General features: G+C 37.3%; 1 protein-coding gene across 2 annotated transcripts in view; it reads right to left on the bottom strand.

Moving 5' to 3' along the window:
* Nucleotides 1-1,282: 1,282 nt before the first annotated feature.
* LOC126337228 (uncharacterized) overlaps nucleotides 1,283-23,511 on the bottom strand; it is a 204,113-nt gene continuing 181,884 nt past the window's right edge. For both annotated transcript variants that reach the window (XM_050001449.1, XM_050001450.1), the window contains 4 exons: nucleotides 14,985-15,104; nucleotides 6,605-6,676; nucleotides 2,875-3,017; nucleotides 1,283-2,132 (listed from right to left, as the gene is read on the bottom strand). In XM_050001449.1, coding sequence (XP_049857406.1) covers nucleotides 2,925-3,017; nucleotides 6,605-6,676; nucleotides 14,985-15,104 — 285 coding nt within the window. In that variant the 3' untranslated portion in view covers nucleotides 1,283-2,132; nucleotides 2,875-2,924. The remainder of the gene's footprint in view (nucleotides 2,133-2,874; nucleotides 3,018-6,604; nucleotides 6,677-14,984; nucleotides 15,105-23,511) is intronic.

The following is a 23,511-nucleotide window of genomic DNA, read 5'->3' as shown; positions in this document are numbered from 1 at the left end:
ACTTGATTGAATGCAAAAGACAGGCAATTGTTACCCCCCCCCCCCCCCAAAAAAAAAAAAAAAAAAAAAAAAAAAAAAAAAAAAAAACACAGGCGACAAAACATGATTTACCATTACAAACTTACAATAAAATTACAAAGTGTAGAAATTCATGTGAAGAGTCAATGTTCTGACGACGTAACAAAAATCATCAATATTTGAAAATATAATAAACTGTATTAACAAAATATCTAGTCACCAAGTGATAGCAGGAGAGAAAACATATAAAAGTTACGGAAATGTGCAAGCTTTTGGAACCAGTGCCGCCTTCTTCTGGCAGACGGTTTCAAAGGGAAGAAAGAGGAATGAAGGGAAAGGACTGGCATGGTTTAGGACACGGGGAGAGTTGCAAAAAAGTCACGCAGAGCCCCAAAGGCAAGGAAGACTTTCTGATCAGGACGAGAAGAAAAGACTAAATGGGACCACACCAGATGGATTTGAAAGCCTCAATCTCAAATCTCGTACAGTGCAGTTCACAATAAACAGTTTTTCCTTCTCATTCTGTATGGTGAGTCTCCTCCGAGCCAGTGTTCTGGGCAACTTTTTCATAGCTCTCCTCATTCCTAAACCACCCCAATCATTTTCCTTCAACTCTCTTCCTTCTGCTTTATTGCTTCTGCAGAAGGATGAGTCACTAGTTTCAAAAGCTTGCATGTTTCCTCGACATTTATATGTGTTTTCTCGTGCTATGGCTTCATGAGTAGTTTTTTTATCCATACAATTACTCAAGCCAAGCCAAAGTGATGCACAAGTAGAACAACATCCCACAGAAGGACTTTCTTGACAGTTTTACATGGTTGTATGAATGTTGGGGAGGGAGAGGGTGGGGGGACTATGCAGAACATCTGAATCATTAGAACATCTTAACTTTTCTCTAGTTTTTATTCGTCTAGCCTGAAAACATTTTGGACGGACAGGATATGTTGGTAACCTTCAGAATATGGATTCTGAGGACGGCCAATGTATGGATGAAACTGGTCAAGATTGTAACCACATTTTATGAATGCGTTTAAAATCAAATGAGTTGTATATTACCAACAGTTCGTATAAATTCAGAATTTCCAAAGGGATAGTACTTACCTAATTATTGATGTATCAGTGAAATCAATGTAATCAGTCAGGTTTTTGTAAGATATTAAACACCAGTAAATCAAAGTAATAGCTCATTTCTCTGTGCAAGATCAGCAACCCATGACTTTTCTCTTATGAAAATAAAAGTCATTCATGAAGAAAGGTCAACTCATGAGGCATAATTCAAAAAAAATATAATATGGTTTCAAAAACAAAACACATATCACAATGGTCATGGACAAAACGTCTTTAAAAGTATTTTAACCTGTCAAACATAAACAATTTTTTTTGTTTGTTTGTTCATAAGAAAGCTTGTGTGTTTCACTATAAAAAATCAAAATCCCTCCCACTGCAGAGTTAATATGTACTTGCTCAATATGCAGCATTTTTTGTGTGAAACATGGAATGAATTTAAATTCCACGGTAGTTTTTTAACATAAAAATGGTTTCTGAAACCAAGCATTCAAACTGAAAAGAAATGACAATGCTAAAATAACATGCAATCAAGAAATGAATAACATTTAAAATGTCGATAAAGTAACAAACTTTTTGATGTAATGATTAAATCCCACATATCCACAAGCTTATCTTTTACATTTTGTTAAAGATGTATATTCACAAGTATCAGAAATATCTACACTTTATGAGAGAGAACCTACCCCATTTTATAAATTTAATCAAAACTATGCACACTTTGTACATTTGTATATCAGTATCAAACAATGTTTATGCTTAAAGATAGTACTTTTCCTTCATAACTGGTCTCACAATAGCAACAACTGCACATACACACAAATTTAGTACATTTATAGTCACTGAACTGAGATTCTTGACCACCTAATTAAACAAAATAGCACTCAGGCGAGTCATTGGAAATAATGGCATTTCTTCAATGAAAATATTAGGTAGGAGTCATAAAATAAGTTAAAACCAGTCAAGAGACTTCTCTGAAATTCATATCCCTGGAGAACAGCTTGACTGACGATCAGCAATGGCCATCATCTTTACATGTTAGGTAACACCTGCAACAAAAATAGAAGTAAATTAGTGAAATAATATGTGAGTCAGCTTCACATTGTGTTTAATTTTCATTCACTGTTATCAGTTTCGGAAGCGTGTTAGTGAAAAAATACACCGAACATCTAGATTCCTTCTTCCTGTGCATCCCCCACCCTGCACTTCCCTATACCCCTATTTTTAGGGACTGATGGACAGAAGTGAAATAAGTGTCTAGATAGATTGGAATATTTCATTTGAGCAGTGTTTCGATAACTGATGCACTGTTGAGGATATGGTTTTGATACTCATACTCCCATTTCTTTGATGAACAGACAGTTACTTTGCATAGTGTTTTATTTTGTTGGATCTCCCTTTCAAGGCCTGTAGTCAGTTTGACAAAAATGCTGAAATGATGCAAGACACTTTCAATTCAGTTTTATAAGATACTTTGTTGTGGGGTAACAGATTAACGTTTTACCTTGGATTAAAGTTACAGTACCAGTATGACAAATATGGCATTAAAAAAAATCTCACACTGTGACAAATAAACAGGAAAAATAAATTTGAAGTATGATCAAATACAGATAAACAATATTATTACATAGCAGATGTACCTATTTTTGTCTACTGTTGCATGAAAGTAACAGCTTTATCTGTTTGATTTCAGTTTCATTTTGGAGATACTGTTCTTGAAAACAATGCATATAAACAACACGTTTTTCTGAAATTAAAATATGATTTTCATTTTGAAATTGGCATAAATACCTTTACAATGCTGAAGTGTAAAATTCTCAATACAGCAATGGAATGCACAATCAGCGGTGCCTAATGTCTTTCATGTATTTTCTGATTTCAGGTGGAAAGCTCCAAGCCTCTAGTCTGTTGTTTGCTTTACTTGATGCTATGACCTGAAATTATGTTTATAATATTTTAGTTTCTCATAGTTAACTGTTACGCAAATATTCACACAACAGATTTTCTTTCAATTTTTCCTATGTGCATCTACCCAGATGCAAGAGGACTGGTCTAACATTATGATATAGTAGTTAAATGAACATTTTTTTACATTGTATAAATCTGTCCATATGGTTAACATGAGCACCTAATACATACTGCATGAGAGTGTAGGTAAAACAGTGAATTTATTTCACGCACGCACGCATGCGCGCCCACACACACACACACGCCCACACACACACACACACACACACGCGTGCGTCACCTGTAACACAGCATTAATTATATCAACTAAACAATTAGTGCAACAGAGGATTATGAAATGTGCACAATGCAAAGCCTACGAGAGAGTGGATAAAATGTTGTAAAACAATGAGACCTATGTGGTCAGTGCTGCTGAGAGAGTTGAAATGCTACGTATATAAAAAGTATAAATACTTTCTGAAATACTGTGTTGAGACAAAATTGGACACTTCATTGTTACTAGTCTCATTTTGTACAGATATTTTGTCTGAGTACAAATATGAATAAGTTAATATCTTCTTCTGTGAGTTTTTGTGAGGACTGTTGTCGACCATCACCATTCAGCTTTCTACAGTCACATAAGAACACAATTCTCTATCAGCTTCCTTCACCATCATATATTTGAGGAATATCCACACATATAGAATTATCTGTTCTTTGTACCCAGAGTTAATTGTGGCTGCTCATTTTCCATTACCTGTATGTAACTCAATCATTTTTACTCAATGGCAGATAAAAAATACAGTTTAATAAAATTTTCTCGGGCTTCCAGCCACGTCAGGTGGTTAAAATCCCTTGAGCTTTCGACCGAGCTCTCCTCAGACATTGTCAAGTGGTAAGAATGACTGCTGTGTTGCCGTCGCCGCGACGTTATATAGTCACACTGCTGGTTGTGACATCACTGTGGTGTTCACAATGGGATGAAGAGGAAGAGGAGAATTCATTGGGCACCCACTTCCAACCTGGCAAAACACCTGGCCAGGCTCCTTGCACTGCATGTGTGTCGTCGTGTGCATCACATCAAGAACACCAACGACTTTATCAACAGAATTAAACAACTGCATCTTAGTCAAGGAGATATAATGGTTAGTTTGGATGAGGTCTCTCTGTTTACACGTGTTCCAGTCAAAGACTGTATAGATCTTCTCTCCCAATTATTTGACAGCACAATTGTGGGGCTGTTTAAGCACACATTGACATTGTCATATTTCCTACATGGCAGCCAGTATTTCGACCAGTTGGACGGCATGGCTATGGGAAGCCCATTAACTCCACCCATGGCCAACCGTTATCTCCAACTAAGCCAAGTTGCTTTTATCGTTACGTTGATGACACTTTTATCATCTGGCCCCATGGTCATGAAAAACTGGGAGAATTCTTAGAAGAACTGAACAGCATTCACTGCCACATCAAGTTTATGATAAAAGTCGAAACAGATGGTGCATTGCCCTTCCCTGACGTCCGTGTTCAATGGAAAACCATTGGGCACCTCAGCACCGACACACACAGATCGGTATCTGCACGCTCCCATTTGGCACAAAAACTTGGCGTTCTGAATACCCTCGTCCATCATGCTAAAGTCGTCTCAGACGCTGAAAGTCTGTCACTAGAACTGAGCCACCTCCGAAAAGTCTTCCGGGAAAATGGGTACGGTGTCACAGGCTATATCTGGTGTGACACGCAAGAAACACACCAACGGAGTAGAGAACACCACTGAAGAAGAAAGCAAGAAACTTGTGTTTTTGCCTTTCTGTGGTACAGTGTCGAGTAAAGTTAGATGGCTCCTGAAGAGATATAACATTTCATCCGTGTTCAGGCCCCCAGCAAAAATTTGACAGCTGATGAGGCTTGTGAAGGACAATCTAGGACTTACAACGCCTGGAGTGTACAAGATACCATGTCAGTGTGGTTGTTACTACGTCGGCCAAACAGAACGCACTGTGGAGAAACATGGGACGGGACATGAGAGGTGCTTACGCCTACACTATCCAGAAAAATCAGCCGTAGTAGAACACCCCTTAGAAAATGGACATCGAATTCTATTCGACGAAACATCTGTCGTTATGAGGATGAAGGGATTTTGGGATAGTGTCATAAAAGAAGCTATTGAAATAAAAAAAACCTCTGAAAACACCATCAACAAGGACAGCAGTTTGCAGCTCAGCACAGCCTGGGACCTGGTCATCGTGAGGTTAAAAATGGGCACGACGGACGCGGGACAAAAACATTACCATATACAGCGTGGAAGAGAGCACTAGTGAAGTCACAGCCAGCTGTGCGGCTATATAACAACTCGGCCATGGCGACACAGCAGTCGTTCTTACCACTTGACAATGACTGAGGAGAGCTTGGTCAAAAGCTCGTGTGATTTTAGCCACATGATGCGGCTGGAAGCCTGAGAAAGAAAAAAAAATTATTAAGTCATATTGCCGCGAAACCAAGCTTTCATACAAAAAATATGGTGCAAATTCCCTTATCATCCTTAAAATTTAATAGAGTATAATTTCCTGTGTGAAAATCAATTCCACAGATGTATATCCCATTGCATAACTTTACATGAACTACAAACACACGTCAAAGAGGCACTTGGGGCTATCACCATTTGATGGCAGTATTATTCTTGTGATAATTAATGACATTCAAGAACAGACAACCAATATTTACATAAGCGAAACAGCAGCTGCAATATAATTGCCTCTCCACATAGGTTTACAGCCCTGGAGTATGGCACTGTTGCACAATTTTTGTTTGCTAATGGGTTTGGAATCTAATGAATTTTTATGAAGAAATACTCCTCATCTATAGTGAAACAGGTCACTCACATTTACATGCTTACAATAATTGTTAATTCTTCAGTGAACTTGTGTGCTTGATTACTGGACACAAATTCGCTGAAGGCTGGATGTTTGTGATTGATATATATATGGGATTAAGCACGGAAACGACTTTAATACAAAAGTGAATGTGTAATAACTGAAGACTACAGATATTAACCTTCTACTAATTGGCCATTCATGAAGCATAACACAATGCACCACTAATTATGTTATTCCAAAATCTACACATAGAGGATGCAATGAACACGGATTCCATAACACAAAAAGCAATTATGCTAACATAACAGCACATCTATTGCTACAATCAAAAGTCTTCAATTATTGTTTATTATATCAGTATCCTCCAAGTAACAGAAGGAAGATTAGGGTTTAGTGCCCTGTCTACAACGAGGTCATGAGACGTGGAGAACAAGTGCAGAATGGGGGACAGATAGGGAGCAAAACTGACCATGTTCTTTCTGTTTGTCTTAAATGATTTAGTGGGGGTAAAAAAGAGGACAGGCAGATGGGAATTTGAAATGCCATCATCCTGAATGCAAGTGCAATGTGATACTCACTGCACCACCTTTGCAGCTCACATTAAACTAATTCAAAAATGTTTAAACACAAGGGATTTACTGAAATCTTACTAATAAAAAGTATTTAGAGAAATATATAAATGTCACATTAAAATTTACCCTGTTCTTCACAACTTCCATGCAGAAGATCATCCTTCCTGGTCCAGGAATTCTTGACAGAAGTGCCTTGTCCTGGAAAACCAAGGGAAAGCATTATGATCAAGAATTTTTGTTACAAGCATTCAGCTGGAAATTTGAATAATTGTAATTTACAACAAAACAAATGGATGAATCAATTTTTCTATGCAAATACCATGCTGCACCAAGATAAATTAATTGTGTTTAATACATACAGGAAGGACATAAACAGAGATTAGGAATAAAGTCATTTTCACACTGTGCTCCAAATATGTTTCTAACTGTGTTTCATATCATTATTTAAGCTACTACTTTGCAGCTGATGTTTGCAACATGTTTTGAAACGGAAAGAGTTAACAATAGCAGCGTCAGTGCACATCAAAGGAAACAATGTTACTAGCCACCTACCGAACACCACCGCTACATGGCACAAGCATATATATTTTGTGGTGTGTTTTCATGGGCAACTATTGAGTTTGTTTTGCAATTAATGGAGTGGACAAGACGACAAACACTGGAGTTGGTATTGCTGTACCACACACAAGAGTGCCCGTGGAATGTTCAATATAAGAGGTATAAGAACAGTAATAAAAAATAAGTCTCTGCAGAAAACTGCTACTGTTCTTGACAACTGCTTCAAGAAGAAAATTCAATCACTTTTCATGCAATATTGATGGGAGGGCATAAAAGTAAAAAATACTGTAGCAAAAAAATTGGCCAATGACACAGACACTGTATACAAATTTAAATGATTCAGTTATCTCCTGCTGCAATTTCTCAATGATGTTCAAAGGGTTAAAATACAGACACCATCGACAAAGAGATATAAAAAATTATGACTGCTTATCTTCTATTTGTATTTTATACACTACAGTATCATCCATCCACAGTTATTTTGCCATGGTACACTTCCTTATAGACTTAAAAAATAATATGTAAACTAGTCAAAGATTTGTTTATATGAGTTAAAAGTTTTGAGTTTTATGTTTTGTAGTGCAGGAAAAAGCAATACAGTACCATCTCATCTCTGTGTACCTGGGATCATCTCATCTTTCCTTAAATCGAATGAATCGTAGCTTCCTTGTGAAGTATATTGGTTCCTCATTGCAGCATTTTGCCTTAAAAAATTATAGACACACATAGCTGTAAGGGTGAAAATTTGTGCCCTCTCAGGTTGCAACAACATAGGTTTTTGGAAGATGTAGAAACTGAAACCATAATACCAAATGTGTTCTCTCCAACTGTTCTAGCCCTAGACAATCAGAAATTAACAGTTCTTTCTTTTGAACCTTGAACATGCCTCCCTGGATAAGGTTTCATAATGTTTTTCCGCAATGGAAAATATTGTCACAGCTGTCAATGACAGCAAGTAGCACAATGATAAATGACAACTTGTAACTGTAGAACTCATTCTCATAAGGCAACAGGGCACTGTGACAATATGTGTTTTCCATCAATTGCTCTCACACAACATGAAAATGAAGTACCTATGAGAATACATGCACTTTTTCATGCCAGTTGTTCTCACTCACTAGCATCTGAAAGAAATCAATTGTATTCCAAGTTTTGGACGGCTTGATATTGAGAGTAAGTGCTGGCTCTTCTGTAACATCATTATCTCCACAGAAAAAAATTAAAATGAATTGTTAGAAAGCAAGGTGGCTGTAATGCCCCTTCTCAATCACTTACCAAATTATTCAAATGCAGGACAATAAATATAATGATGAAGCCTATGCCAATGATGAGCATGTGACTTGCATGCTGAAGAAACTGCCATAAATACAGGAGGCACTGATGAAACAATATGTGAATGTGTTCTTGCTTCAAAAACTTGTGTCGATTTCCCCGTCACATTCATTAGCAACATAGATACCAAGGAACACAGTCATGTACTTTGGCAATATAAATTCAGTTTTTAAAAGAAAATTTGATAAAATACATATTTAACAATGTAAGGAAAGACAGATAGTTACTTACCATAAAGATGACATCTTAAGTTGCAGACAGACACAATTAAAAGATATTTATAGATTAGGTTTCAGTCACTGCCTTCTTCATAAAAAGAAACACATATTTGTTCATCCACACAAGCAAGAACAACTCACACACATGAATGTCATCTCTGGCAGTTCAGACCAGAGTTTCCATTGTTTGATATTTAACAATGTTTTTTCATTTAACTGTCATTACACAATGCTTCAGAACTTCCATCACGTATCCACAAGCTATTTCAGATACAACTGGCTTTGAAATGAGAAACAAATAAACAAGACTCTGAAATTAATCTCTCATTGTCAAACAAACAAAGTACAAAAACAAGTTCTCTGGTTGACTGGAATAGTTGTTTTCAAATCTTGTGAGTGTGTGTGTCTGTGCACATGTGCGAGAGAGAGAGAGAGAGAGAGAGAGAGAGAGAGAGATTATTTATTACAAATGATGTTACCTTATTTGCTACGATTTCAGAATCAGTGGAAAACAATGAAGTTAAGTTACAGAACACAGAGCCATCTCCATGTTCAGCTCCAGTACCAAGTCATTCTGCCAGCTCTTCTATAGATTGTTTTTGTCCTCCATTGATGACATCGGCTTTCTTTTCATTTGTTTGAATATTTGAGTATTAATAGTGCGCCAGTACATACGAAATCAGTTTCCTCATCACTAGACATAATGTAGCACACAATACAAATAACAATGGAAAATGGCATTGCAGATGATGTGAATACACTATGAGAAATGTTTGCTATCAGTGTGAAAAGTGACCTTAACAAGAAACAAAGTTGTGAATATGTTGCAAATCAGTGTAGGAAACATGATTGCGACAGAAAATTGTTTCCTGTGACAGAACATATGCAGCTTAATATGCCTATAGAACAACTCTACTTCCTTGACTGTTGCTGCAATTCTTTGCAAGTTTGTGAGTCATATAAAACAATGGATTATATACTACACATTAAAAGACATGTATATTAAGAATCTCAATGAAAAGTGTTATTATTATTATTATTATTATTATTTCTTTCCTTTCTCAGGCGTTACGTCTGGTTAAAAATGGAAAGTGACGCGGACCTTGATCAAGCGTGACTTCCTTGTAACTGTACGGTATATGTTACATTGCATTTAGGAACTTTCGGGCAATTGAACATGTATCAATAATTACAGATTTCTGTAGTTGTATATATACATTTGGATGTAGCTGTACTGTGTTGATGTACTGGTGGATATTGTGTGGTATGACTCCTGTAGTTGATAGTATAATTGGTATAATGTCAACTTTATCCTGATGCCACATGTCCTTGACTTCTTCAGCTAGTTGGTTGTATTTTTCAATTTTTTCACCTGTTTTCTTCTGTATATTTGCTGTATTGGGTATGGATATTTCGATTAGTTGTGTTAATTTCTTCTTTTTATTGGTGAGGATGATGTCAGGTTTGTTATGTGGTGTTTTTTTTATCTGTTATAATGGTTCTGTTCCAGTACAATTTGTATTCGTCATTCTCCAGTGCACTTCGTGGTGCATACTTGTATGTGGGAACATGTTGTTTTATTAGTTTATGTTGTATGGCAAGTTGTTGATGTATTATTTTTGCTACATTGTCATGTCTTCTGGGGTATTCTGTATTTGCTAGTATTGTACATCCACTTGTGATGTGATCTACTGTTTCTATTTGTTGTTTGCAAAATCTGCACTTATCTGTTGTGGTATTGGGATCTTTAATAATATGCTTGCTGTAATATCTGGTGTTTATTGTTTGATCCTGTATTGCAATCATGAATCCTTCCGTCTCACTGTATATATTGCCTTTTCTTAGCCATGTGTTGGATGCGTCTTGATCGATGTGTGGCTGTGTTAGATGATACGGGTGCTTGCCATGTAGTGTTTTCTTTTTCCAATTTACTTTCTTCGTATCTGTTGATGTTATGTGATCTAAAGGGTTGTAGAAGTGGTTGTGAAATTGCAGTGGTGTAGCAGATGTATTTATATGAGTGATTGCTTTGTGTATTTTGCTAGTTTCTGCTCGTTCTATAAAGAATTTTCTTAAATTGTTTACCTGTCCATAATGTAGGTTCTTTATGTCGATAAATTCCCTTCCTCCTTCATTTCTGCTTAATGTGAATCTTTCTGTTGCTGAATGTATGTGATGTATTCTATATGTGTGGCATTGTGATCGTGTAAGTGTATTGAGCGTTTCTAGGTCTGTGTAACTCCATTTCACTGTTCCAAATGAGTAGGTCAATATTGGTATAGCACAAGTATTTATAGCTTTTGTCTTGTTTCTTGCTGTCAATTCTGTTTTCAGTAATTTTGTTAGTCTTTGTCTACATTTTTCTTTTAGTTCTTCTTTAACATTTGTATTATCTATTCCTATTTTTTGTCTGTATCCTAGATATTTATAGGCATCTGTTTTTTCCATCGGTTCTATGCAGTCACTGTGGTTATCCAATATGTAATCTTTTTGTTTAGTGTGTTTTCTCTTGACTATGCTATTTTTCTTACATTTGTCTGTTCTAAAAGCCACATTTATATCATTGCTGAATACTTCTGTTATCTTTAGTAATTGATTGAGTTGTTGTTTTGTTGCTGCCAGTAGTTTTAGATCATCCATGTAAAGCAAATGTGTGATTTTATGTTGGTATGTTCCAGTAATATTGTATCCATAATTTGTATTATTTAGCATGTTGGATAGTGGGTTCAGAGCAAGGCAGAACCAAAAAGAACTTAATGAGTCTCCTTGGTATATTCCACACTTAATCTGTATTGGCTGTGATGTGATATTATTTGCTTGGATACTGAGTGTGGTTTTCCAATTTTTCATTACTATGTTCAGGAACAGTATCAATTTAGGATCTACTTTGTATTTTTCCAATATTTGTAGTAACCATGAGTGGGGTACACTATCAAAAGCTTTTTGGTAATCAATGTATGCGTAGTGTAGCGACCTTTGTTTAGTTTTAGCTTGATACGTCACCTCTGCGTCTATTGTCAGTTGCTCTTTACATCCTCATGCTCCTTTGCAACAGCCTTTTTGTTCTTCATATATAAATTTTTTCTGTGTTGTATGTGTCATTGATTTCTGTGTAATGACTGAAGTTAATATTTTGCATATTGTTGGTAGGCATGTTATGGGGCGATATTTTTCTGGGTTTACTGTGTCTGCTTGATCTTTAGGTTTCAGATAAGTTATTCCATGTGTACATGTATCAGAGAATGTGTATGGGTCTGCAATGTAACCGTTAAATAATTTAGTTGGATGTGAATGTGTTGAGGTGAACTTCTTTAGCCAGAAATTTGCTATTTTATCTGTTCCAGGGGCTTTCCAATTGTGCGTAGAATTAAATGCTTGGGTAACTCCATGTTGCAAAATTATCACTTCAGGCATTTGTGGTATCATCTTGTGTGTGTCTGTTTCTGCTTGTATCCACAGTGCATGCCTGTTATGTTGGACCGGGTTTGACCATATGTTGCTCCAGAAGTGTTCCATGTCTGTTATGTTAGGTGGATTGTCTATTTTAATGTGTGTGTTATCTATTGACTGGTAAAATTTATTTTGGTTTGTGTTGAATGTTTGGTTTTGTTTCCTTCTGTTTTCACTTTTTTTTTGTATTTTCTAAGTCTTTTGGCCAATGCTTGTAATTTCTGCTTCTTTTCATCTAATTGCTCTATCGCTTCTTGTTGTGAGATTTTACCTAACCTTTTTCGTTTTTTGTCTGATATTTCATTCCTTATAAATTGTGTTAGCTGTCCGATGTCTTTTCTCAGTTGTTCTATTCTGATATGTAGCCTGTGTTTCCATGCTGGTTTTGTGGGTTTCTTCTGTGGGTTGGTTGGTTCTGATCTCTGCCTAGTGTGTATATTTAGTGTAGTGAGTGCTCCTATATAAATCAGTAGTTCTAACTTATTCCATGGTTGTATTTTCATTTATTTTGTTGTGTATGATTGTATTGATAGTTGTTATTGTTGATTCGACTTGTGGGTTATTTGGTGGTCTATGCAAGAATGGTCTAATGTCAGTATTTGTGTCTTTGTATTCTATATATGTCAGCTGAAATTTTTCTTCTATATCTAACATGTGTGTCACTTCGTGTTCTATTTGTGCTTGTTCTGGTGGCTGTCTTAAGATTTCGTTTTCCTCTGATTGTTTAATTGATGCCTGTTGTTCTTTGTTTGTTTGGTCTGGGATATTTGAGTCCATTACTGTATTTTCTTCTTCTTCCGATTGCACATTATTTTGTTCTGGTATTTGTTGTACTTGTTGTTTGATGTTTTCTAATTCTGACTGGGGTATCCTGTTATTTTTTATTATTACTCGGGTCTGATCAGCTAGTCGTTGTTCTGTTAAAAATTTTAATTCTGGGTGTCTGGTAATATATGTTGTGTATACTTGTGATCTGTATCCAGTTGTGTTTGTTCCTAAGTTTGTTGCTTGGTAATAACAGAACATGAGGTGTCTGTTAACTTCATCTGACCATCTCATCCTCTGTCTTTGTTTTCCTTCTAGAATGGTTGCAGGAAGCATATCCTGCAAAACACCTCCATTTGGATTTAAATCATTTTCCGTGTGGCTAGCAGTGACGTTACCATTGTGGACGGGCATAGGGTTCAAGCGTTGTCCCCAATAATTGACAGCTCTTGTCCGAGGCTTCATTAGTTCTGTCCTGAACCAACTAATCACACTAAAAGGGGGGTTAGCCCTATTAGTGGTTTGTTCTTTTTGTCACCTTTTACGACTGGCAGAACATACCGGATGTCCTTATCAGTTTAATAAGTCACGGATGCAAAATACTAATGCGTATTCTCTACAGACGAATGGAAAAAATGGTAGAAGCTGACCTCGAGGAAGATCAGTTTGGATTCTGTAGAAATATTGGAACACGTGAGGCAATACTGACCCTACGACATATCTTAGAAGCTAGATTAAAGAAAGGCAAACCTACATTTCTACCATTTGTAGACTTAGAGAAAGCTTTTGACAATGTTGACTGGAATACTCTCTTTCAAATTCTGAAGGTGGCAGGGGTAAAATACAGGGAGCGAAAAGCTATTTACAATTTGTACAGAAACCAGATGGCAGTTATACGAGTCGAGGGGCACGAAAGGGAAGCAGTGGTTGGGAATGGAGTGAGACAGGGTTGTAGCCTCTCCCCGATGTTGTTCAATCTGTATATTGAGCAAGCAGTAAAGGAAATTCGGAGTAGGTATTAAAATTCATGGATAAGAAATAAAAACTTTAAGGTTCGCCGATGACATTGTAATTCTGTCAGAGACAGCAAAGGACTTGGAAGAGCAGTTGAACAGAATGGACAGTGTCTTGAAAGGAGGATATAAGATGAACATCAACAAAAGCAAAACGAGGATCATGGAATGTAGTTGAATTAAGTCGGGTGATGCTGAGGGAATTAGATTAGGAAATGAGACACTTAAAGTAGTAAAGGAGTTTTACTATTTGGGGAGCAAAATAACTGAGGATGGTCGAAATAGAGAGGATATCAAATGTAGACTAGCAATGGCAAGGAAAGCGTTTCTGAAGAAGAGAAATTTGTTAACATGGAGTATAGTTTAGTTGGACAAGAAGAGAATAGAAGCGTTCGAAATGTGGTGCTACAGAAGAATGCTGAAGATTAGATGGGTAGATCATATAACTAATGAGGAGGTTTGAATAGGATTGGGGAGAAGAGAAGTTTGTGGCACAACTTAACTAGAAGAAGGGATCAGTTGGTAGGACATGTTCTGAGGCATCAAGGGATCACCAATTTAGCATTGGAGGGCAGCGTAGAGGGTAAAAATCGTAGAGGGAGACCAAGAGATGAATACACTAAACAGATTCGGAAGGATGTAGGTTGCAGTAGGTACTTGGAGATGAAGAAGCTTGCACAGGATAGAGTAGCATGGAGCGCTGCATCAAACCAGTCTCAGGACTGAAGACCTCAACAACATTATTATAATTATTATTAAGGAAGAATTTTTTTGACTACATTGTGGGAGTGACAGTGATCAACATGTTACATATATTTACTATTAAAAACAGTCTTGATCACAATTTATTTAGTACGGTGACCGGTTTCGACCGCTACTGTGGTCATCTTCAAAGAGATTCTCTAGCAGAAAGACGTTCTTACTCATTGGTCTGAAGATGACCCCAGTAGTGGCCGAAACCAGTCACCGTACTAAATAAATTGTGATCAAGACTGTTTTTAATAGTAAAGAAGAAATTGTCTTTTTTATATGTATACATGAATGGAAAACTTGGTGTGTGTAAAATTCAGATCATATAGAAAGTCAAATTTTAACAAGCTTTTTTTTTACACAAAATTAAAAAAAATACAGACTCTGATTATACACTCCACAGTAAAATTCATCACAAACCTGTAAATTGTATATATAGATGAAACCATCATAACAGCCAGCAAAGAGCAGGTTCCTAAAGAGTCGTAAACAGACTACTACGCCAACACCTGCAGTCAATCGATAAACTTCTGCACCACTCTGCAAACACAGGAACATTAAACATTCATATTGCGAATGTGTGTGCGTGTGATAACAACAAGTAGAACTATAAAATGCAAAAATGAAAATAACCGTAACAATTAATCAGTACATGTTATGTGATTACCAGTCTAGTGTATGCCTTTCAATGTGACATCACTTTGACAGCTTGCTTATTTATTGAAGCAGATTTTTTTACTTGGCAATGGGGAGCTATGACACCATTGCCCACAAAAGCAAAGATTATGGGTTCGAGTCCCAATGTATAACACAGTTTTAATCTACCACAAAGTTTGAAAAACAGTGCACATTCCATAGCAGAATGAAAGGTTCACTCTGGAAACAATCCCACACACCATTTGTTCCCAGTACCTTTTCTTCCAGGAGCACTAATCCAACAAGATATGAATGAGATCTTCTTCAAATTCTGAAAAGTAATGGAGAACTTGTGGCAGAAATAAAGCTGGGATGCCGGGTCATGAGTTATGCTGGGTATCCCGGTCAGTAAGAGTACTGCCAGGGCAATGCAAGATTTGCAGTTTGAGTTTTAATCTGGTACGAAGTTTCAAAACAATATTAACTCCATTGCGGAGTGGGAAGGATTAATTCTGGAAGTTGTTTATGGTGGTGTCTTAACATGAATACTGCTACTATGTTGTCAACGTGCACTGCGATGCTAATGAAATTAATGTCATGTATGCTTCTGATGATTTGATTTTGCATTAAAATATTTTTTATGCCTGAACTAAATATTAACACATATGGGGTTAAGGATAATAATTACACAAAATAAAAAGTTCAGTGTAGTCAGTCCCGATTATTGAGAATTTTCCAAACAAAAGTAGTATCCTTCAATTGCTGCAAGACAGTGTGAATATGCATCTTTTGTGACAGATTACCCTCTGTCCTTAATATCAGATGTATAGTGTTTTCTGCTTTACTCACAGTGTTACCACTGCAGAACAACAGTGCAAACAGAACTGTGATATGGGCACTTTATGAGATGAATTTTCCGACGATGTTACTTAATCTTCAGAATGTGGAAAACTTCTTTGTTATTAAAGTTACACTAACACAATATGTGAATAAAATCTTAAGAATACATCAAGTTTTCATCTACTTCAAACCGGAAGTCTGTCACAGTTTTCCTAACAAGATATATTTCCATTAAAATATGACACACTATGGTCTGCTTGCGCATCAAGTACTAAGCAGTCACTTATATGGTTTTGTTATGAGAACTGGGTTGCTAGGTTTATCATTAACCCGTTATGAATTTTTCTTATCTGCCTATTTATTTCTAACATGACAAAATATAAGATTTGTGTGTGTTCATTGCAGTGAGAAAACGTATATTATGTACGCGAGGTAGCATTAAAAAATAAGAGAAAAGGCAATACAAACAATATTATTTCAGTATTACAGTAATTATACTGTAAATACACTTAGTAATTATTTTGTGTGATACAGACTAAATTCCTGCAGTGAAATTCATTTGAAGTGTGTTGCTGATAAGGTCTCCTGCTGCAGTAAAAAAAAAAAAAAAAGAAGGGGGACATCAAACAAAACCACACAGTGCAAGCACGAAGTGTTGTGGTGGTAGCATCAAGGTTTGCCAACTTTGGGTGTCTGCTGCACTTACAGGTGTTGTGGGAATGGAAGAATGCGGTCCGTACTTCCTACATGGGCTGCAACTGCCCATTCCCCCCCCCCCCCCCTCACCCCCCCCCCCCCCAATACTTCCTACCATAGTAATTATGAACAGACTATAGTATGAGACCTAGGAGGAGTGTAAGTTCAGTTATTGTTAGACTACTGTGCGATATTATTTTATGTTTAAATATCAATTAACATGACAATGCTTTACAGTTAATTCCAAATGTTGTTTTATTTATTTGTTTGAGTAGCCCTTTAGGAGGGTATGCTAAATCAACTTTGGTTTTGCATCTTTGTATTTAATTTTTGTTGTTCCCGGATTTATTTCATTCTTTAAGAGTATCATTCATTTTCTTGCTGGGTCCACTTTCTTCCTTTTGCAGGCATCCTTCTTTCCTGAAATCCTGCCTTTTGTGTCGTTTCTCTGAAAAGTATTCTGTTATCAATTATGCACATTCTAATTCCTGAGTTTTTCATATCTTCTTAAATTTCAGTTACCCATGTGGGTTTGGATTTGTAGCTCTTTAGTATATTGAAGATCTGCTTGGTTAGTCTGTTATTATCCATTCTGTATATGTGGCCACAAAACTGTAGTCTCCTTACACTCATTACATCAGTTAGCTTTCATACAGAACTCTCTGTTTGAGCTTAACTTGTATTTCACTTTAGTATTACTTTTAATTCCATTTGCTTTAATGTAGGTCTACACAATCAAATGCCTGTGTTAACTGACACACAAGACACATCTAATGGCCTCATTTTTTTATTGCAATTCTGCCATTTAAACAGTCAATACTCTACCGGTTATAAACAGCATATTCAGCGGAGAAGTTGTCTCAAAATTTCAAGCTATGAATGACTCAGAACATTGTATTTTCAGATGTGTGTCCTACATACAAAGGTCATACTCTTATGCTCCTTAATGTACTTCTTAAGATCCAATATTTTTTTTTGTAATAAGCCACTGGAGATGGATTTTGATTATGCTGTAAGATCTTACGTCTGCCGCCATAGTTGAGTGGTCAGTGTAGATGGCTGACATGCGGAGTGCCCACGCTTAATTCCTAATAATGTGAGGACTGGTACCGGCTGCATTTAGCCTCACAATGCTAACTGGGGAGCTACTTCGCTGAGTAGTAGCACCTCCAAGGTCTGGAAAGCCTGTAAAATGGCCCGGAGAGCAGTGTGCTGACCACATAAACCTCCATAGAGCCTCTGTATGACGCCTCAAGGCAGAGGATGATATGGTGGCTGGTAAACATCTCTTGGGCCTTTACGGCCTGGGTGGGGAGCTCATTTTCGTAAGATCTGAAGTAATTTTCACTACCAATTACTTGAGATTCTTTCGTTATCTATACTGACAAACTGTTACTACTGTGTTTACATTATATTTATCAACCTTTCATGTATACACCTTTTTTCATTGATAGTCCTCTAAGAAATAACTAAATGATTCTACAATGTGTGATTAATGTTTTCATGCATAGCTATCTACTATGTTATCTCTTTCTTAAAACCTACAAAAATTAAGATCAGTAATGCATTTTCCAATCTATTACTAAGCACTTACAGGGTTATAAATACAAAATCAGCAGGAGTAGGTTTAATAATGAATAAAAAAAATAGGACTGCAGATAAGCTATAGGATCACGGATAAGCTACTCTGAACAGCATAGTGAATGCATTACTGTAGCCAATATAGACACAAAGCCCACACTTACCACAGTAGTCCAAGTTTATACGCCAAATACCTTCGCAGACGTTGAAGAGACTGAGGAAATATAACATAAGATAAAACAAATTATTCAGATAGTTAAGGGAGATGAAAATTTAATAGTCCTGGGGGACTGGAATTCGATAGGAGGAAAAGGAAGAGAAGGAAAAGTAGTAGTAGGTGAATATGGACTGGGAGTAAGGAATGAAAGAGAAAGCTGCCTGGTATAATTTTGCACACAGCATAACTTAATTACAGATAACACTTGGTTTAAGAATCATAAAAAGGGGTTGTATACATGGAAGAGATCTGGAGACACCAGAAGGTTCCAGTTTGATTATATAATGGCAAAGCAGAGATTTAAGAAGCAGGTTTTAAATTGTCAGACCAGGGGCAGATGAGGACTCTGACCACAATTTACTGGTCATGAACTGTAGATAAAAACTGAAGAAACTGCAAAAAGGTAGGAATTTTAGGAGATGTGACCTTGATAAATTGAAAGAACCAGAGGTTTTACATAGTTTCAGAGGGAGCATTATGGAACGACTGACAATAACACAGGAAAGAAACACAGTGGAAGAAGAAGAATGGCTAGCATTAAAAGATGAAAGAGTGCAGGCAGCAGAGGATCAAGTAGGTAAAGAGACGAGAACTAGTAGACAAGAGGTATTGGATTTAACTGATGAAAGGAGAATATATAAAAATGTAGTAAATGGAGCCAGGCAAAAAGGAATACAAATGTCTCAAAAATGAGATTGACAGAAAATGGAAAATGGATATGCGGGTATGGCTAGGGGACAAATATATGGATGTAGAGGACAAATGCATGGATGTAGAAGCATATGTCATTAGGGATAAGACAGATGCCACATACAGAAAAATTAAAGAGACCTTTGGAGAAAAGAGAACAATGTGTATTAATATCAGGAGCTCACATGGAAAACCAGTCCCAAGCAAAGAAGGAAAAGCAGAAAGATGGAAGGATTATATAGAGGGTCTACATAAGGGTGATGTACTTGAGGGCAATACTGTGGAAATTTAAGAGGATGTAGATGTAGATGAGATGGGAGATATGACACTGTGCAAAGAATGTGACAGAGCACTGAAAGACTTAAGTCAAAACAAGGCCCGAGGAGTAGGAAACATTCTGTAAGAAATACTGGTAGCCTTGGGAGAGGCAGCTGTGACAACTCTTCCATTTAGTGAGCAACATATATGAGACAGGCGAAATACCCTCAGACTTCACAAAAAAATTTACTAATTCCAATTCCATAGAAAGCACGTGCTGACAGGTGTGAAAATTACCAAACTATCAGTTTAATAAGTCACAGTTGCAAAATACTAACACAAATTCTTTACAGGCGAATGGAGAAACTGGGAGAAGCTGACATAAGGGAAGATCTGTTTGGATTCTGTAGAAATGTAGGAACACGTGAGGCAATACTGCTGTAGAACTTATCTTAGAAGATGGGTTAAGGAAAGGCAAACCTAAATTTATAGCATTAGTAGACTTAGATTGTCAGAAACAGTGAAGGAATTGGAAGAACAGTTGAAAGGAACGTACAGTGTCTAGAAGGGAGTTATAAGATGAACATCAATAAAAGCAATACAAGAATAATGGAATTTAGTTGAATTAAATCAGGTGATGCTGAGGGAATCAGGAAGTGGGAAACTTAAAGTAGTAGTTGAGTTTTGCTATTTGGGCAGCAAAATAACTGATGAGGGTCGAAATAGAGAGGATATTAAATATAGACTAGCGATGACAAGAAAAGTGTTTCTGAAGAAGAGAAATTTATTAAAATCAAGTATAGATCTAAGTGTCAGGAAGTCTTTCCTGAAAGTATTTGTATGGAGTGTAGCCATGTATGGAAGTGAAACATGGACGATAAATAGTTTAGAGAAGAAGAGAATAGAAGCCTTTGAAATGTAGTGCTACAGAAGAATGCTGGAGATCAGACGAGTAGATCAAGTAACTAATGAAGAGGTACTGAACAGAATTGGGGAGAAGAGGAATGTGTGGCACACCTTGAATAGAAGAGGGAATCGGTTGGTAGGGCACATTCTGAGGCAACAAGAGATCGCCAATTTAGTACTGGAGGGAATAGTGGGAGGTAAAAATCGTAGAGCGATACCAAGAGATGACTACACTAAGCAGACTCAGAAGGACGTAGGTTACACTAGTTACCCAGGGATGATGAGGCTTGCACAGGAGAGAGTAGCCTGGAAAGCTGCATCAAACCAGTCTTTGGACTAAAGACCACCACCACACCAACAAGCACTTACCAATGAATACATTAAGCTGCAGTTTCTTGTATCCCTTCTGTGAAAAGATGTGTGTTGCTGACAATATGTGCCACTAATCTTTAATAATTGAAATAATTTGAAACGATTTCTGTGAAATACATAAAATCAAATAAGACATTTAAAACACTAGAAAAAAAAGTCAATCACTTTTTTTTCTGGAGTCCATCCCATACTAACAGTGGTTTCCCTTTTTTTGTTATCCTCTTTTTCCTGGTCAGCTCCTGATAACAGGCAAACGAAACTCTGGTTGAACAACAATAGTGTTTATATCCAAATATGTTCATTTACAGGATGAGAATCTTCATATTCTTTGAGTATTGTAACATTGCTTTTATACTACTGTTGTGTAAATTGCAACACACAGAAGGAATGACCAGAATCACTTCAAAATGGAGAATGTGTAAAACAGTGGACTGATAATAAGTGATTAACACTGCATAGAGATGACATGCACGGAAGTCAACAGTGCCTTCTTTTGTGTGGCTAGATACGTCAGTGCTATGCCACATTCAATCACTGTAGAGAATGCGTGGAACCACTAGATGGAAGACATTCACACGCAACAATGGGTGGATACGAGAATACACTATTTGACCACAGTTCTGGATGACAGCCACCTTGCTTGCAAGGTTTATCTGACAGAACAGTGTCATCCACACCCTTAGCTCAACACTGGTGCAATGCAACTGGAACAGATATATTTCCATTGACAATTTGGCAGCTGTATGCCTGAAGAGTGAACTGGTGGCTCGTATGATAGCGTGTAGAATCCCATTGACCAGAAATCACCAACACCTCAGACTGCAATGAGCATGTGAACACTGTCACAGGTGTGCCGAGTAGAGAAACTTAGGTCCCCCCCCCCTCTCTCTCTTCCAGATGAGTCCCACATCAGCTTGTCCTACAGCGGTGGCCGTGTGCATATAATCTTGCCTACTACATACTCTAGGCAGTCTGAGCAGCAACCATTACATCAAGGAGATATTAGAGCCAGAGACACTGCCCCTCTTGCAGGCAGTTCCACAAGCACATTTCGGCAGTGCAATGCCCAGCCTCTTTATAACACTGTTCCAAATACCGAAAATGTTGGCAACTACCACAGTTTCATCAAATTTCATACCATGTCCTTCATTTAAGCAGTGGTTGGCGGATAATTTAATTAACAGAGACAACGGATTTCCCCTTAGCAGGACGTGTAATCCTGTACCATTCCGCATCAAAATTGAATGTTCTTCAGTGCGGCCCTGAGTGTGATATATCATTGCTGCCAGTGTTCTACTAAGGGCGGCACCACTTCCCAGTCCTGGAAGGCAGCAACCGTGATGGGTGGCGCATGCACCGTGTACTGAACGGTGACCTATATAGGACATCGATTTGCAGCCAGCCATCAGTTTTCAGTGGGACTCATCAGCACATCCTGAAGATGGCGACCAGTTGGATTGCCAAAATATCAAGTCTTGTTGATTTTAGGATCCGGCACCAAACCCGAAGAGAGTTTCAAGACTTATTACAGCAGGAAAGCCTACAAAGTCAAACAAAAAACTTGCCTAGTGATAAATATGTGCTCTACATTTGATCAAAGTGAAAAAGAGATAAGCACATTTCTCTTTTTGTGGCCTAAATAATATGTACATAGTCTTAAGTTTTATAAGTTACGTAATTACAAAAAATTATTGGAACAAGTGACTACACAAGAGAGAACAAAACAGGCTGAACAGACCGATGTAGGAATGAGGAACAGAGGAGCTAGACTGAGGTAGGAATGAGTCTGAACGAAGTGAACTGTGAATGTTCTGGGGAATGAGACTGACTCGCAACTGCAATGAACTGTGAACAACCATTTCGGGGAACAAGATCAATCATGACCAAAGTGATTGGAGAATGACTGATTCTTAGAAGTTGTTGCTCGGTTTTTTCATTCACTTGGTGAACCCTTCTTTTGGACACAATGGATCACCTCTAGAACTGGTACTGAAGCCGGGTGTGTTTATAGACTTAATACTGCCAACCTTAAAATATTATACACACCTTTATATAACTACTTAAGGTGGCTTTCTTACATTTTCCAATAACTAGCTTCAGAATGATTTGCTGTCTTATGGAGCTGTTTTTCGTACAATTGTCAAAATCATTTCTGTTATCCAACACAAGCTGGAGGAATTACTCAGCAGTTTTTAGCATTAGTGACTAGTTGTGCAGCGTACAACAATACACTACACAACTGTCCAATACAATTTGGCTTTAAGAGTGGAATTGTTCTGTCAGCTAGAATTTCCACGACTTTACACCACTTCAAACACACAACACTAATTTTGGGCTGTTCATCACTATTTGCACCTAACTGCTTTGCATAGAGGATCCCAGGTATCAGAAATGTTCTTATTTCTCTATAGTGATACTGCTTACTGTAATCAAATAATCAAACCAGTGGTTTACTTGGTTTCCAAGTATTTGGTTTTGTGGGCATTTACATGAAAGCCATATTGCTGGAATCATTCATGTCCATTTTCAGTTCACTGTTTCAGGTGCTCATTGCTGTGGCAGCAAGCCTGACATCACTGTACAGTATATCCCATGGGACTACTTCTGTAGACCCTGTGTGACAATATTCGTAAAAAGAGTAATGGTAGGTGTGACACGGCAGATCTCTGAGATACACCCTATACAATGGCATAGCTTTCTGATTATCATGCTGGGCATTTCACTTGGTTGTTGATGTCTTTGTATAACATT

The sequence above is a fragment of the Schistocerca gregaria genome, chromosome 1 (genome assembly GCF_023897955.1).
Source record: "Schistocerca gregaria isolate iqSchGreg1 chromosome 1, iqSchGreg1.2, whole genome shotgun sequence".
NCBI lineage: Eukaryota > Metazoa > Arthropoda > Insecta > Orthoptera > Acrididae > Schistocerca > Schistocerca gregaria.
This window is presented reverse-complemented; position numbering and strand designations above follow the sequence as displayed.